The 17,024-nt window shown below is 37.5% G+C and overlaps 2 protein-coding genes across 4 annotated transcripts in view; one reads left to right on the top strand and one right to left on the bottom strand.

Moving 5' to 3' along the window:
- LOC139760294 (neuropilin and tolloid-like protein 1) overlaps positions 1 to 12,832 on the top strand; it is a 168,283-nt gene extending 155,451 nt beyond the window's left edge. For 2 of the 3 annotated variants that reach the window (XM_071683264.1, XM_071683265.1), the window contains 2 exons: positions 3,389 to 3,532; positions 9,958 to 12,832. In XM_071683264.1, coding sequence (XP_071539365.1) covers positions 3,389 to 3,532; positions 9,958 to 10,611 — 798 coding nt within the window. In that variant the 3' untranslated portion in view covers positions 10,612 to 12,832. The remainder of the gene's footprint in view (positions 1 to 3,388; positions 3,533 to 9,957) is intronic. The other variant, XM_071683266.1, reaches the window with a different exon arrangement.
- The window catches only part of alpha-Man-Ia (alpha-Mannosidase class I a), a 55,947-nt gene continuing 39,131 nt past the window's right edge, over positions 209 to 17,024 (bottom strand). Inside the window, exon 10 of the mRNA XM_071683263.1 lies at positions 209 to 227. The gene's annotated coding sequence lies outside the window, so the exon portion shown is untranslated. The remainder of the gene's footprint in view (positions 228 to 17,024) is intronic.

Raw genomic sequence — 17,024 nt, forward strand, 5'->3', positions numbered from 1 at the left:
TTTTATAACATGGATATTTCATCGCTACCTAAACTTTAGGCAGCCATTTATGTAATTTGGGCAAAGATGGCCCCTAAAGAGTCTAAGAGCCTTGCTGATTCAGTTCCTAATTCCTTCAAGTGTATGAAGAGAGGGAGAACCAATAAAATACTGGTTGAGGGTGAATACAGTTGTCGTGGTTTTATTTCATGTTTATCCTTGATGGTTGTGCCACAGCCCACTCGTACCTAATTCAGAGGTATGCACTATATAATATATATATATAATATATATATATATAATATATATATATATATAATATATATATATATATATATATATATATATATATATATATATATATATATATATATATATATATATATATTTTCCTTCATACTTGTTTGCTATTTCCCTTGAGTGACATAGCATCCAGGAGACATGACAGCCTTACAGGAAAAAAAAAAAAAAAAGATCCTGCCATTCTTAGTTGCCTTCTATGACATACTAAAGATATGTGGGCAGTAGTCTTTCTCCCCTATCCCAAGAGATAATATATATATATATATGTTTATTTTGAACAACCCCAGGACCTTTCTAAAGGCTCCTGCAGCCCAAGGCTGCACTACTTTCAGTAGCTGGAAATTGCAGACCCTTTGGAGTGAGAAGTTCTTTGACAAAACTGTACTTCCAGTGATACAGCCTCACCAAAGGTGACTTTTCTCCTGTGGCGTTACTTTGAGCAGGAAGAGTTCAGTAATACATGCACACATATATATGAATTGGGATGGTGAGTAAACATGGGAAGAGCTTCCGTGTTTTATTCTTCTAATGTTTTCGCTAGTGCAGAAGCCTTCTTCAGAGAAACTAAGATACATTGATACCAATCTCTTTATCCTGGCAAGACAGTGCTATCCCATTGGACGCCACTCTATGTCCCTTATCCTCGGCTAGCTGTGTTCTACATTTCTGTCATTTTCCCCTTCTTTCTGCGACCACCATTTTTTGCCAATGGTGCAGCTTAATGTATAAAGCCCTCATGACTGTTTATCACTTCATTCACACATATGTTGGCAGCCTCTACAGCTTTTTCTTACTTGCTACATTAGTCCCTTATGCACCGATTTCAACTTTTGCCACTTTGGTAGGTGTTCATAATTGTCCATGTGGTCAACAAGCACATTCAATATCCTATGATGATGTATATCAGCTTTATGTTCACTAATTCTCTCAGCAATAGCTCGACCAGTTTCCCCATAGTATGACCAGATATCCAAAACACATTAAAATGCATATCAAGCCATCCATGTTGATACTTCCTGTTTTTCTGTGTTGTTTATAACATTCCTTCAGTGCCTTTCCATTATCCTACTGGCCTCCTTCTTGAGTTTGATAAACAGTCCTTTAGGGTAACACAACTTATTTTCCATACATATTCACCATTTCCCGAGTTAGAGAGGTAGTGTCAAGAACAGATGACTGAGCAATAGAGGGAAAAATATTCACTTGGTCCCTCAAAATACTCTCCAACTACACTGTCAAAAAGGTGATTAAATATTATATATTCTTAATTATAATTCAATAATTCTATATTGCACAGTACTGTATATTGTATTACTGAACATTGTATATTGTATTAAAAAATAGCCCATAGGTTACATTCGTTTAACAGACTTTTGGCATTAAGAGACATCCCTTCCCCTATTAATGTTAAATCGAGGGTTTACTGTATATATATATATCTTTTCTATTATTCTACTCGATTGCCTTTTCCTGTGTTAGCGAGGTAGCCCTATTTACAAGTGTTACCAGGTGCCACCTGCATGGGGTTACATCAAAAGTGAAAAGTCCCCCTGGCAATACTATCCCTGGAAGTACACTCTCATCGAAGAACTTTTCACTCTCAAGGAGTCTACATTTTTCTTCTGTTGGATGTAATACAGCCCTGGGCTGTAGGAACCTTTAGAAAGGTGATGGTAACACGAGAATTCCTCTAAATATTTGTTTTCATTTTTATGCATACAAAAAGAGATTTTGCTATTAAGCAGGGCTGGTGCAATGTGTTTACCATAGGAAAATTTAGAGTTAAGAATACTGATTATGCAGTAGATAATTCTAAAAATTCAATTATAAGAATATTAAGTCATATGAGTTACCACTTGTCAAGTGCACCTTGTGATACAGAGTGCATTTGTAGGTGAGACAAAAAGATATAACAGCAACCTTGGCCAAGAAGTGGTACCTGATAGTAGTAACTGTAATGCTGGCTAACCGCACCACTGACATTAACCCCCCAACACCCAGGTGTAGTATACCTCCCTGGTTAGTAAGGAGAGATGGGGGGGTAGTAAGATGAAGAACAGGACAGGGTGCACTAGAGACAATGAGATGATGATGATAGGACAAAATATGGAAGGAAGACTCACAGAAAGGCAAACAGAGGGGGGGAAGGAGGGTGATGGGAAGAAAAGAATATGGAAGGGTAGCGAGGAAGACAAGGGAAATGAAGAGTGAACAAGATGGAGAGGAGATAAACAATAAAAAGAGGAAGAGCAGGAGACAAGATAAACAGAAGCAGGAAGTGAGACAAAGGAAAGAAAGGAAAGGTGAGATGTTTATGGGGTGAGGAGTGAAGGAATGGGGATTACTAAGAAAAGGAGTAAGGAAATGTGGAAGGTGAGATGGGAAATTAGTACAGTGATTAAAAAAGGAGAATGAATTAGACTTGAGGTCAAGGCAGATAGGGAGAGGAGAGAGAGAAGAAGGGAAGGGCAGGAAAGAAGGAAAAGGAATAAGATGAACAGAATAGAAAAGGATAGGAGGAGTGGAGAGAAATTACAGGAAGAGGGGGAACAAGAAAGTGGGAGAGGGACTATGCTAGAAGGCAATGAAGTTGGGGAGAGGTGAAAACAAAAGCTAAATGGAGAGAAAGAAGAGAGAATATCACAATATCAGTTGTTTGGTTATAGGGGAGAGGAGTGAAGCTAAGGTAAGAAAATAAAGAGGAGGAGGGAGTAGACAGAGTAAAAGAGAAGGGAAGAAGACATAGGATATGATGAAAGAGGAGTGATATATATTTCTTTTCTCTCTCCTTTTATAACATCCCCTTCCTTCCTCAATCCTTTACCCTCACCTGCCTCCTCTCTCATTTTCTCTTTCCTTTTATGACATCCCCTTCCTTTACTTATCCTCTACCCTCATCTGCCTCCTCTCTCAATCTTCCTCTCCCCTTCCTTCCCCCTTATGCCTCTTCTCTCCCTTCCACTTCCTTCTCCCCACCCTTTTCCCATTTGCTTTAATTCCCCTTTACCTTCAACCTGAGCATAACATTCTCATCTTAAATTTTTAATCTTAGCTAATCCCCATCTTCTGTAACATTGTTACTATATCATGTGTCTCCCCGGATTAGATGCTGAACAAAGCCAAGTTCGACATCCAGTCTGAGCACATCATTATTATCCTGACACTCGGGTGTGGCCTGCTGGGTGGCATGTGCTTTGCTATGTGCTTCAACTGCATCAGGAAACTCATCAGAGATGGCAGGCAGATACACGTACGTAACACATACCCTTGGTACTTTGGTGAGATTTTTTTTCCCCTATCCATTACTGGTCACTCTTCTTATTTCACCAACCTACAAATTTACCTCAGCCTCTTTTTTTTTTCTTTCTTTCTTTTCTGCTTCAATTTCCCTGCCACCTCTCCAAGCTACAACCTTATCAATGACCTGGGTGCATTCACTAGTAAACAAGTGGACAACAGTTGTCATCTCTCAGTATTAGTTTCAGGATGAAAGGGTTGCCAAAGGAGACATTATACCCAACTCCACTCAATGGTGTGTTGCCTAGCCTCAATACATATTATTTCTATTCATACTACCAGTCACCTAGCCTCCATGCTGATAAGTAAAGGTATTTTACTTTACACTTTCCTCCAATGCAACCATTTCACATTTTTTTTGTTCATAGCATCTGAGACATCACAGAAAACTAAATACCCTAATCATGGCTCTCTCGTAAATGCTATATCAAAATATATATTATATATCTTTTTATCATCATACTTGATCGCTGTTTCCTGTGTCAGCAAGGTAGTGCCAGGAAACAGACAAAGAAAAGCCCATCCATTCATATATACATAACCACCCATGCATGCACATATACATACATATACATATCAACATATATCTTTGAGTCCACAGGGAAAATGAAACATGATAAGTTCCCAAGTGCACTTTCATGTAATAATCACATAATCAGGGGAGACACAAGAGAGAAATATAATAGTCAATTGATATATATAGAAGAGATGAAGCTAAGACGCCATTTGGTAAACATGTGATTGCTCAAAATTGTGATCCTTTCCATCAACATATACATATATACATACACAAGTACATATTCATATCTGCTTGCCTTCATCCATTCATACATATACAAGTACATATTCATATCTGCTTGCCTTCATCCATTCTTGTAGATACCCCGTCCCACAGGAAACAGCATTGCTACCCCCTGCTTCAGTGAGGTAGTGTCAGGAAAACAGAGAAAAAAGGCCACATTTGTTCACACTCAACTTTAGCTGTCATGTGAAATGCACCAAAACCGTAGCTCCCTATCCACATCCGGGCCCCACAGACCTTTCCATGGTTTATCCCAGACGTTCCACATTCAGTCCATCAACAGCACATCGATCCCAGAATACCACATCGTTCCAATTCACTCTATTCCTTGCACACCTCTCACCCTCCTGTATGTTCAGGCTCTGATCACTCAAAATCTTTCTCACTCCATCATTCCACCTCCAACTTGGTCTCCTGCTTCTCCTTATTCCCTCCACCTCTGACACATAGATCCTCTTTGTCAACCTTTCCTCACTCATTCTCTCCATATGACCAAACCATTTCAACACACCTTTTTCTACTATCTCAACCACATTCTTTTTATTTCCATACATCTCTCTTACTCTTTCATTACTTAACCAAACCACCTCACACCACATACTGTCCTCAAACATTTCATTTCCAACACATCCACCCTCTTCCATGCAACCCAATCTATAGCCCATGCCTCGAAACCATATAATATTGTTGAAACTAATATTCCTTCAAACTTACCCATTTTTGCTCTCTGAGATAACGTTCTCTCTTTCTGCGCATTCTTCATCGCCCCCAGAACCTACGCTCACTCCCCCACCCTGTGACTCACTTCTGCTTTCATGGTTCCATTCATTTCTAAGTCCACTCTCAGATATCTAAAACACTTCCCTTCCTCCAATTTTTCTCCATTCAAACTTACATCCCAACTAACTTGATCCTCAACCCTTCTGAACCTAATACCTTGCTCTTCTACAGTTTCTCAAATGAATTAGCCATCAGTGCTGTATCATCAGCGAACAGCAATTGACTCACTTCCCAGCCCCTCTAATCCCCCAACAGACTGCATACTAGCACCTCTCTCTCTCTCTCTCTCTCTCTCTCTCTCTCTCTCTCTCTCTCTCTCTAACCACCCCATCTATAAACAAATCAAACAACCATGGAGACATCACACACCCCTGCCACAGACTGAACTTCACTGGGAACCAGTCACTCTCCTCTCTCCCTACTTGTACACAACCCTTGCATCCTTGAGAAAAACTTTTCACTGCTTCTAGCAGCTTACCCCTCACACCATATCCTCTTAGGATCTTCCACAAAGCATCTCTATCATCCCTATCATATGACCTCTCCAGATCCATAAAGGCCACGTACAAATCCATCCGTTTTTTCTAAATATTTCTCACACACATCCTTCAAAGCAAACACCTAATCCAAACATCCTCTAACACTTCTGAAACCACACTGCTCCTCTCCAGTCTGAAGCTATGTCATTGCCATCACCCTCTCAATCAATACCCTCCCATACAGTTTCCCAGGAATACTCAATAAACTTATGCCTCAGTAGTTTGAACACTCACATTTATCCCCTTTGCCTTTGTACAATGGCACTATACATGCATTCTGTCAATCCTCAGGCATTTCACCATGATTCTTACATACACTGAATAGATATCTTTACCAACTAATCAACAACCCCATCACCCCCTTTCTTAATAAATTCAACTGCAATACCATCCAAACTCTCCACCTTGCCAGATTTCATCTTCCACAAGGCTTTCACCACCTCTTTCCTCTTCACCAAACCATTCTCCCTGACCTCTTTGCACACCACCCTGACCAAAACACTACATCTGTCACTTTATCATCAAACACATTCAACAAACCTTCAACATACTCGCACCATCTCCTTCTCACTTTATCACTACCTGTTATCACTTCTCCCCTTCACTGATGTTATCTTGTCTTTTGCATGTCATTTACCTCCTCCCAAAACATCTTTTTAGTCTCCTGAACGTTTAATGATACTCTTTCACCCCAACTCTCATTTGCCCTCTTTTTTCAACCATTGCACCTTCCTACTGACCTCCTCATACTTTCTCTATACATCTGCCAGTCACTGGCACTCCTTCCTTGTAAGTACTGTCCAAATACCTCTTTTCTCTTTCACTAACAACTTCTTCATCCCACTACTCACTACCCTTTCTAATCTGCCCACCTCCCATCTTTCTCATGCCACATGCATCTTTTGCACATGCCATCACTGCTTCCTTAAATGCCTCCCATTCCTCACCCACTTCCCTCCCATCATCTGCTTTATCCTTTTGCCATTCTACACTCAATCTCTCCTAGTATTTCCTCACACAAGTCTCCTTTCCAAGCTCACTTACTCTCACCACACTCTTCTCCAAAACATTCTCTCTTCTCTCTTGAAAACCTCTACAAATCTTCACCCTTGCCTCCACAAGATAGTGATCAGACATCCTTCCAGCTGCCCCTCTCAGCACATTAACATCCAAAAGTCTCTCTTTTACATGCCATTCAATTAACACGTAATCCAATGATATATATATATATATATATATATATATATATATATATATATATATATATATATTCTTTCTTTCTTTCAAACTATTCGCCATTTCCCGCATTAGCGAGGTAGCGTTAAGAACAGAGGACTGGGCCTTTGAGGGAATACCCTCACCTGGCGCAATTCTCTGTTCCCTCTTTTGGAAAATTAAAAAAAAAAAAAAAAAAAAAAATATATATAAAAATATATAAAATAACCCCGAGACCCTTTTCTGAAAGGGTCTTAGTGTTGCCCTAGGACATGTTCCAGGGTTTCATAGGTCCAACTCTGCACTACATTCTTTAGCAAGAACAGGAAGAACTCATTTATTGTGAATTCTTTGATAAGCCTGTTTCATCAAACGACAATGACACAGCTGCTGCAAAGGTGACTTTTCACATTTGGTGTAACTTTAAGGCAGATTTAAGCATAACACTAGGTTTAAACATTCATAACAAAAAATGACAATCATCAATTAAAGGTACTGTGATATGCTCACTAATTCTAAATGTGAATAAGATTAATGCTAGATTAACTTTTGATGGAGTGAAAAAGCTTTTGAGCAATCGGGGCCCTGAACATAGAGGAGGGTGAAAGGCGTACAAGGAACAGAGTGAATTGGAACTATGTGGTATACTGGGGTCGACGTGCTGTCAATGGACTGAACCAGAGCATGTGAAGCATCTGGGGTAAACCATGGAAAGTTTTGTGGGGCGTGGATGTGGAAAGGGAGCTATGGTTTCAGTGCATTACACATGACAGGTAGAGACTGAATGTGAACGAATGTGGCCTTTGTTGTCTTTTCCTAGCACAACCTCACGCGCATGTGGGGGGAGGGGGTTGTCTTTTCATGTGTGGCAGGGTGGCAACAGGAATGAATAAAGGCAGCAAATATGAATTATGTACATGTGTATATATGTATATGTCTGTGTATGTATGTATATGTATACGTTGAAATGTATAGGTATGTATATGTGTACGTGGGTGGGTTGGGCCATTCTTTTGTCTTTCTCCTTGCACTACCTTGCTAATGCGGGAGACAAAGTATAATAAATAAATAAATAAATAAATATATATATTTTCTTTTCTTTTTCTTTTAAACTATTCGCCATTTCCCGCGTTAGCGAGGTAGCATTAAGAACAGAGGACTGGGCCTTTTTTGGAATATCCTCACCTGGCCCCACTCTGTTCCTTCTTTTGGAAAATTAAAAAAAAACGAGAGGGGAGGATTTCCAGCCCCCCACTCCCTTCCCTTTTAGTCGCCTTCTACGACACGCAGGAAATACATGGGAAGTATTCTTAATCCCCTATCCCCAGGGATAATATATATATATATATATATATATATATATTACAGAGGTATAAGTTTGTCGAGTATTCCTGGGAAATTATATGGGAGGGTATTGATTGAGAGGGTGAAGGCATATACAGAGCATCAGATTGGGGAAGAGCAGTGTGGTTTCAGAAGTGGTAGAGGATGTGTGGATCAGGTGTTTGAAGAATGTATGTGAGAAATACTTAGGAAAGCAAATGGATTTGTATGTAGCATTTATGGATCTGGAGAAAGCATATGACAGAGTTGATAGAGATGCTCTGTGGAAGGTATTAAGAATATATATATAAAGTATATTTGTTCACAGATATGAAACTGCCCAAATATTTTGATGTTTCAATAAAATGCATGGAAAAAAGTTAGGTTTGGTCAAAATGTCCATAAACAAACAAAATACCTAACAGACTGGCGGAAAGCAAGCTTGACAGGCTGATAAAGAGGATCATTCATAGACTGCCTGTTCAAGGTTATATTGTAAATGAAAAGTCACTTTTGGTGAGGCTATATTACTGGGAATACAGTTGCATCAGAGAACTTCTCTCTCTCCAACAGAGTTTACATTTTCCTCCTATTGGAAGTAGTGCAGCCTTGGGTTGTAGGAGCTTTCATAAAGGTCCTGGGTAACTCTAGTACTCTTTCATAGAAACAGTTCTTGGGGCAATTATATATAAAATAATTTCAGATAATTTCTTACAATTTTTTTCTTAAATGTTCAAAAAATGATGACTAAGCCGGATCAGAGACAGGTAGACAGGATTGTTAACTAACTGATTAAGATGAATTGGGTCACAAACCAGATGACTAACGGGCTAGTAAACTGGACAATGGCTAGACCGGTGGCAATAATGGGAGGGATGATGGTAAGGCTAGGGAGGGAATAGTGAACATGGTGGATGATATGATAAAGGACAGATAATCAGATGACAAATAGGTTAGACCATAAGTAAACTGGCTGACAGTAGAGTTGGTAAACATAATACCTGACAAATTAGTTGACAAGCTATTGGAAAATCAATGATATACTGGTGGGCTAAAAAATGGTTAGGATCATTTACACACTGGTAAATATCCATAACACTACCAACACAAGATATTAGACAGGAGGTGACAGAATGTGGGTTGTATAATAAAAAAAAAAGGATGGCTGTTGTTCAAGATGATGGACAGACCGGTGTAAAGTACCAATGATTTGTTGATAAACACAATGTTATACTGGCAGTAGACTGAATGGTTGACTGGACAGAATGATGAATGAAACAGAATACAGTGACTGACACCATAATGTACACAGGACCACCGACATACAGTTGAACAGGAACAATCATTAATCAGACAGAAGCTATGACAGACTAATCATGTTCATGGTAAGTATCACTAACAAGATTTGATCAATATTTTCCACATTCCAACCCAACATATAACTAACAAATACAAATTCTTCAACTCCATATTCTTCACATGGTTCAGTTTTAGATATGTGTCCCATAATAAACTTCATAACTTCTCTTTAAGCCTTCAAGAACCTTTATAATATCACGTTCTTTATTTTTCACTTTAGTACATTTCTGGTCATCATAATTCAAAAATTCAGTCATAAAAGAAACCTTGAAAGCAATGATCTCAAATTTTTCCTTTCATACTGGTATATTGTCAGCGACCAACTCATGTATCATGTAACAGTGCCCATGGTCCTTTCAGGAGAATATCCGTCGATCTCGTGAACAATTAGAGGAGCGGAGTCAAAGAAGCCAAAGCATGTCAATTACATCATCCCCTCAAACAACTCACCGACCAACAATGAATGAGGGAGGCCGATGGTATATCTCTGATGCTAAGACCAACGGCCATCCCTGCATAAGGCCTGAGTCAGAATCTGAGAGTGAGGTGGATGAGGATGAGGATGAAGAGGAGATTGATGATATGGAAGAATCTTGTGTAGAGATGCGAGACTGTGAGTGTCAGACAAGGGACTCCCTGCTAACTCAGAGAGACTCTGGCCTGACTCAGCTTCCTATGACGCCTCCACCACCACCGCCACCTAACAGACGTCCCCCTGGCCTTCCTCCATTAAGTCCCGGTCCACTTCCTTCAGTTCCTACACCACCCCCTCCTCCTGGTACACATTATGGTCGTGCCCCAGCAGGACCATCAGGTCCTCCTTCAGATCATTATGGCAGTTATGGAAGACCACCAGTGCCACGCTGCAATGATCCTTATGAGGTAGATGACCATTCAGATGACCCTTATGGCCAAAGGTACCGCGCTGAGGCTGTTATTGAGATGAGAGAACGAGGACCTTATGAACCTACTAAGTCACCCAAAACTACACCAGATGTGCTGGCAACACACTGAGGTTACTGCAAAGTCAGTTACTTCAGTATGCTAATTACTTCTTCAACAGGAGATTCACTGTACATGACTCGGTTGTAAGAGTTTACCTGTATTAGTCATATACTCAGTATTTACCATTTTAAGATGACAATAACTCAGTTGTAAGAGTTCACCTTATCAGTTATGCATTCTTGTTATCAACCACTCAAGAAGACTTTTCTGATTTACAAATGCTACAGAAATATCCATGACAGTCTGCAAGTCTATTGCAACATCAGGCTTGTGGTTCCATATTACTGTCTTGTCCCTGACAACTGCTGAATTGGTAATTACTGAATAAAAAGAGAGCCACTCTCCTTTAATCTTCAGAGTAAGATAAGATTATCATGATCAGAGGACAATCTATATTATAATTTTCCTGTGTTACACCTCACTTTGTACATATGATAAATGTTTTTTACAAGTACACAAAAGTACCCTTACGCTTAAACTTTTTTTTCTGTAATGTGTAGGAAAAAATCAGTTATGGCACCTCTTAATGTTGTTTGTGTCTGGATTCTCATACAAATGAGATCAGCTACTTGATGCCATCATCTGCAGTTTTGATAATTTAATGATGTAATCACTGTACGGTATCAGGGAACTGATATTTTACTGAATAATGTTTTAAATGGTGGGTCTATTTTTTTATACTGATGTTATACTGCCAATGATAATATTCTGCCAGTCACGGGCTCTTGGTTATGAACATATACATTTTAATGGTCTTGGCATGTTCTCATGAATATGCAGAAAATTCCAGTAATAATAACTATAACGTAGAACTTTTATACACGTTGTTACCCAATCACATGCTGCTTGAATATGATTTTTGTTATCCTGAAATCTTATCTTAAGTCTGAGGTAAGAGGATTAGCTAAATCATATTAGGCAAAGATTAGTTTTGTTAACTAGTATATCTTAGAAATGTTTAACACCTTAATGAATCACAGTGTGCTATAGTAGAGCTCAAACCAGTCTCAGACAGAGTATTGTTGCTTCTAGAGCAGTAACCTTAATCCACTTAGTGGCCCTGATGCAGGAGGGTTTGAACTCTGTGATGCACAGGTATTTCATGACGTGCAAAATATTTCTAATAGCTTGTTCTACTTGTAGAAAAAATCCATGAAACTTGCATTTATGATGAATATACATGAGTCTGCAAGCATATCTAAGTTTGTAAATAATATAAAACTAATAATATGACAATTTTTCCATAAAGACAATCAATGTAGGTGTCAGAGATGTGCCAAATACAGTGTATAAGACATTTTATACTGCATATTTATACTGTACTGAAAGCATTAAAATATGGTGTACTGTAGTACAGGCATATATTATTAATTTTTAATCCTTCCAGACTAGCTTGCAAAAATCAAAGCCCTTTACTCAGTTAAGAAATTCTTATTACTTAATATCATCAGAAAAATCATATTAATGTTTCATAAAATTAATACATCCATTCGGAAATAAACTGTTTACAGAATGCCAGTGTTAGTTCAGTATGCAAGAAAATATTTACAATAAAAAAAGGCAAAAAATTTTCAAAACTTTAATTTCTTAAGGACAACTTTCATGATACGTTTATGTTTCTTACAGACATCACAGTCATGACACCAAAGTTTCAAAAAAATTGATATCTGTCTTCCAAATTATGGAGAGAAAAAAATCTAATTGGCTCATAATCCCCATTAAAGTATATGTACTTTTATCAATTTAGCTGATCTTTACAGCGCATGTAACTGGAAAATTAACAGTATATGTCTGGACCTTTCTTATTAATAGCCCATGTATTATCACAGAAGATATAGAGGAAGTCTTCCATCAGAATTCTGTCAGTTGCAATAGTCCATTAAACTTTTAGCCATGTTACTATAAAGAAAACAGGTTAATACTTTAATTCCCTTATTCTTTCCCAACACATTTTCATTTTTTTCTTTTGACAAATTAGTATATAAAGCTTTCCTGATTTCATTATATGTTTCTGTATGTAATAAATAAGGTTGATGCCTCTTACATTAGTATTTGTAAAATTGGACAAAATATTAATGATTTGTTGTCCTAAAATGGACTGCCAGTAACTACATATTGTTTTGGAAGACTTGTAAGTTTTGAAGCAATACAAAGAATGCATCACACAAAATAATTCCAACATTTGTAAAGACACTTTTTGATGTAGAAAAGTAAAATATAAAGTCCATGGGGGTTGTACATTTTTTCACTCCTGGTATTCATACAAGTTTTTGTATATTGTTTTCTGTAAGGAGGAACTTCAGTTTTTATGAAAAAATTACAAAACATTTAATGTTTAAATATAAAATTTATAAAAACTGCAAGTAAAAAATCTTTCATATGAAAATCATCTTCTAAGGTTAATTAATTTCTTACATATGATATCTGCTTTGCATGCATTAGTTCTAAAATGGAAGGAATATCTTTTGTTACCCAGGAAACCAATAATATTGAATATTCTATATTTTGCCTGTTACAGTATTCGGCAAGTGGCATAAACCTTTAAATTTCAAACAGCTGCTGCCTTCTGAGTGACAGCATCAACTGTTGGCTATCCAGTGAAGTAGATATATCTTAACATATTTGCATTTAATCATATTTTCTGTGAATAAAGAGGGAAGGGGGATCTATATCTAAACATGGTGATAAATGCCGTTACAGTATTTAGCGACTTTTTCTTCTGAGAATAAAGAAAGAATAAGGGAATGAGTTCATATCATAATTCAGGTTTTGCATGTTAAGGGAAGCTAAAGCACTGATGGATGAGAACATGGCTAACATTTCCCAAAATAATATTTTCAAGATTGCTTGACATATAGGTTGGCATTTATCATTTCATCATTTCCTGCAATTAAGTAAAATAGTTCTTTGAAGGCCCTAAGATATCATCCCTGCTTATCCCAAAGTTGATGATAACACGTTTTACAAACTCAAGAAATTATGATTCTATTAATAAATAAGATCCTAAGCATCACCATTATCTTATGCTTTCCATAATTTCATTAGACTATACTAAGCAATAAAAATTACACACTTTTACTGATTTTTCTATCTTTTAAGTATCAAATTATATTCTTAACAAGACTAAATCAGCTACTGCAGTATCATTTGAAGAGTGATGGGTATTATGCCCTTTTTTTCTTTTAGGGGATACTCTCTTGATTATCTTTCAAGGATATATTTGCCTCCCGTCTCCTGAACTTTAAATCCGTTAATTCATACACTGTAAATACTAAAGATTACCTCGATTGTAATTCTAACATTTCAGAATAGCTGTTCTTGTTTTATTTTGTAGTCTCAACTTTCATTCATCTGAATTGAGACTTTGGAAAGAAAATGACACTGTGGCAAATGGCTGACAATCCATGTTTTTTATGGACAAGAAGTTGCAATTTGTTGACAAGAAAGAATAAAGTATCACCCACTTTCTCATTTTTAGTATGCTTGTCCATTTGATGCACTGAGGAAAAGCATAATGACCTTATCTCAAGAACAGAAATCTTATCTATGAGTACAATTTCCTTCGTGGAAATACTAGACAGATATTGCTGAACTGAGTCACCCTAGGAATGATAACCTTGCATTTGCAAAAACTGTCTTACGTTATTCATAGAAAAACAGTAAAACTGAATAAACAAAGTTTTCAGGGGATGGAATTTGAGGGAAAAGAAGACATCTGACTCTTCAGAAGGTCATGTCATAATTTCTTCATGTTGTCAATCAACTTTCCAAAATAAATCTGCAATAATTTAAAAGAGCGCTGGGTCCATAATGAATACAGAAAGTCTGGTAAACCTGTCACATGGTATACCAAACAAAACACTAGGTATTCTAAGAAATGATTCATTAATATATGCACAAAAGTAAGTAAGTAAATAAAGGTAAATAAAAAAAATTTGATATGTGGCCCACAAAGACCACACATGTACAAGAGTGTCCAAAACCTATCAAACAAAAAAGATGGTGATTGTACCTGTTTGCTTTTACAGTATCAGAGTACACTGATTCAAGAATAAAAAAATATTTTACATGCATCAATATAATAGACAGAATGAATGAATGCCCCAGATTTGAGTCAGATTGAAGTCTTTCTAGAGTATTTGCTAAATGCAGTGACACCAACTTTAGTCTCATTTGCCCAGAATCGTCATTACAGTCATAAAAATTGGGCAAGTTAATGTCGTCTTTTAATCATCTTTGACACCTTTTTTAGATTATCATGAATGTGATGGCCTTAATGGCCCTGGCAGCTGAAAGACCTTAAGTCCAAATAACCAACCAACCAAGGAAATTTCCCATGTCTCTGTCAAGATGTGTTCTTATGAAAAATGATGAAAATGCAAGATGTGTTGAGAAGTGTCAATGAGAAAAAAATAAGAAAATGGAAAGAGGTGAACAGCATGAGGAGCACAAGAAAACAAATGAGAGCAACATCAAGGACAGATAGGAAAATCATAATGGGTTAAGAAGAGGTTGAAAAGAGATGGAGTGAACATTCCAAACATCTGTTGAAAGTGATTGATCATGGCTCCGCAAACTTTATGAAATAGTCTGCCCCTTTCCTTGCAAGTAATCAGTGAATTACCACAAATACCACACATCATAATCATGCAACTTTTTTCAAAAACTGCTTCAGAGGATTAAAACATGAAATGGGCAGTCAGAAAAGCAACACAATATCAAACATTCTGATACACAGAACAAAAATTGAACTATCACATTATGAGGCATTCTAAAAAAATATCATCTTACCAAATGAGGTATAATAAATGAGGGCCAATAAAAAGCATGGCACATTTATCATAATATTATAATAAAGTTTTTTCAAAATCATTTGCCCTTTCTTTAAAGTCTTTCCCTCTTTTGCTTATCTCTGTTTTTTGTTTAAGCAAAATGCAGTTAATCAAATCAAACTAGGTCACCTTCTCAAGCTCATTAGCTGTACATCACATTTTTTGTATGTCATTCTCCCAGCCACATTTACAAAATCCCACTGCACTGAAACTAAACGAGAATAAACAATAGGCCATGACTGGTCTACACTCATTGTTTTCTGCAATGTACCCTGACATTAAATTCTTATAATAAAGTCCCATACTGTCACTGATGCAGCATTATCTCCCCTTATCAGTGGAAAAAAACTTCTGTCAAGTTCATACGATAGCTGTTTTTCACTTTTGGCTGAGACAGCATGGGAAACTGAATGACCTAATCAAAGCCATCTCATTAAAGCTACCTCGCTGATGTGGGAAACTGAGATCAAATATAATGAATAAATATAAATGAATAAATAAATAGATATACCAGGGCATGTGTAGTGTCTGGGGTAAACCATGGAAAGCTTTGAGGGGCCTGGATGTGGAAAGGGAGCTGTGTTTTCAGTGCATTACACATGACACTTAGAGACTGAGTGTGACCTAATGTAGCCTTTGTTGTCTTTTCCTAGCACTACCTTGCACCCACGCAGGGGGAGTGGGGTGCCATTTCATGTGTGGTGGGGTGGCGGCAGGAATGGATGAAGGCAGCATGTATGGATATGTACATGTGTATATATGTATATGTCTGTGTATGTATATGTATGTATACATTGAAATGTATTGGTATGTATATGTGCATGTGTGGGCGTTTATGTATATACATATGTATGTGGGTGGGTTGGGCCATTCTTTCGTCTGTTTCCTTGCACTACCTCACAAACACAGGAGACAGTGACTAAGTATAATAAAGAAAATATTTATTAAACATATACATGTAAATTTTTTTTTTTTTTTATACTATATGCCATTTCCCGCAATAGCGAGATAGCGTTAAGAACAGAGGACTGGGCCTTTGACGGAATATCCTCACCTGGCCCCCTTCTCTGTTCCTTCTTTTGGAAAATTAAAAAAAAAAAAAACGAGAGGGGAGGATTTCCAGCCCCCCGCTCCCATACATATAAATAAATATATATATAAGTGGTAGAGGATGTGTGGATCAGGTGTTTGCTTTGAAGAATGTATGTGAGAAATACTTAGAAAAGCAAATGGATTTGTATGTAGCATTTATGGATCTGGAGAAGGCATATGATAGAGTTGATAGAGAGCTCTGTGGAAGGTATTAAGAATATATGGTGTGGGAGGCAAGATGTTAGAAGCAGTGAAAAGTTTTTATTGAGGATGTAAGGCATGTGTACGTGTAGGAAGAGAGGAAAGTGATTGGTTCTCAGTGAATGTAGGTTTGCGGCAGGGGTGTGTGATGTCTCCATGGTTGTTTAATTTATTTATGGATGGGGTTGTTAGGGAGGTGAATGCAAGAGTTTTGGAAAGAGGGGCAAGTATGAAGTCTGTTGGGGATGAGAGAGCTTGGGAAGTGAGTCAGTTGTTGTTCGCTGATGATACAGCGCT

This window comes from Panulirus ornatus, chromosome 36 (genome assembly GCF_036320965.1).
Source record: "Panulirus ornatus isolate Po-2019 chromosome 36, ASM3632096v1, whole genome shotgun sequence".
NCBI lineage: Eukaryota > Metazoa > Arthropoda > Malacostraca > Decapoda > Palinuridae > Panulirus > Panulirus ornatus.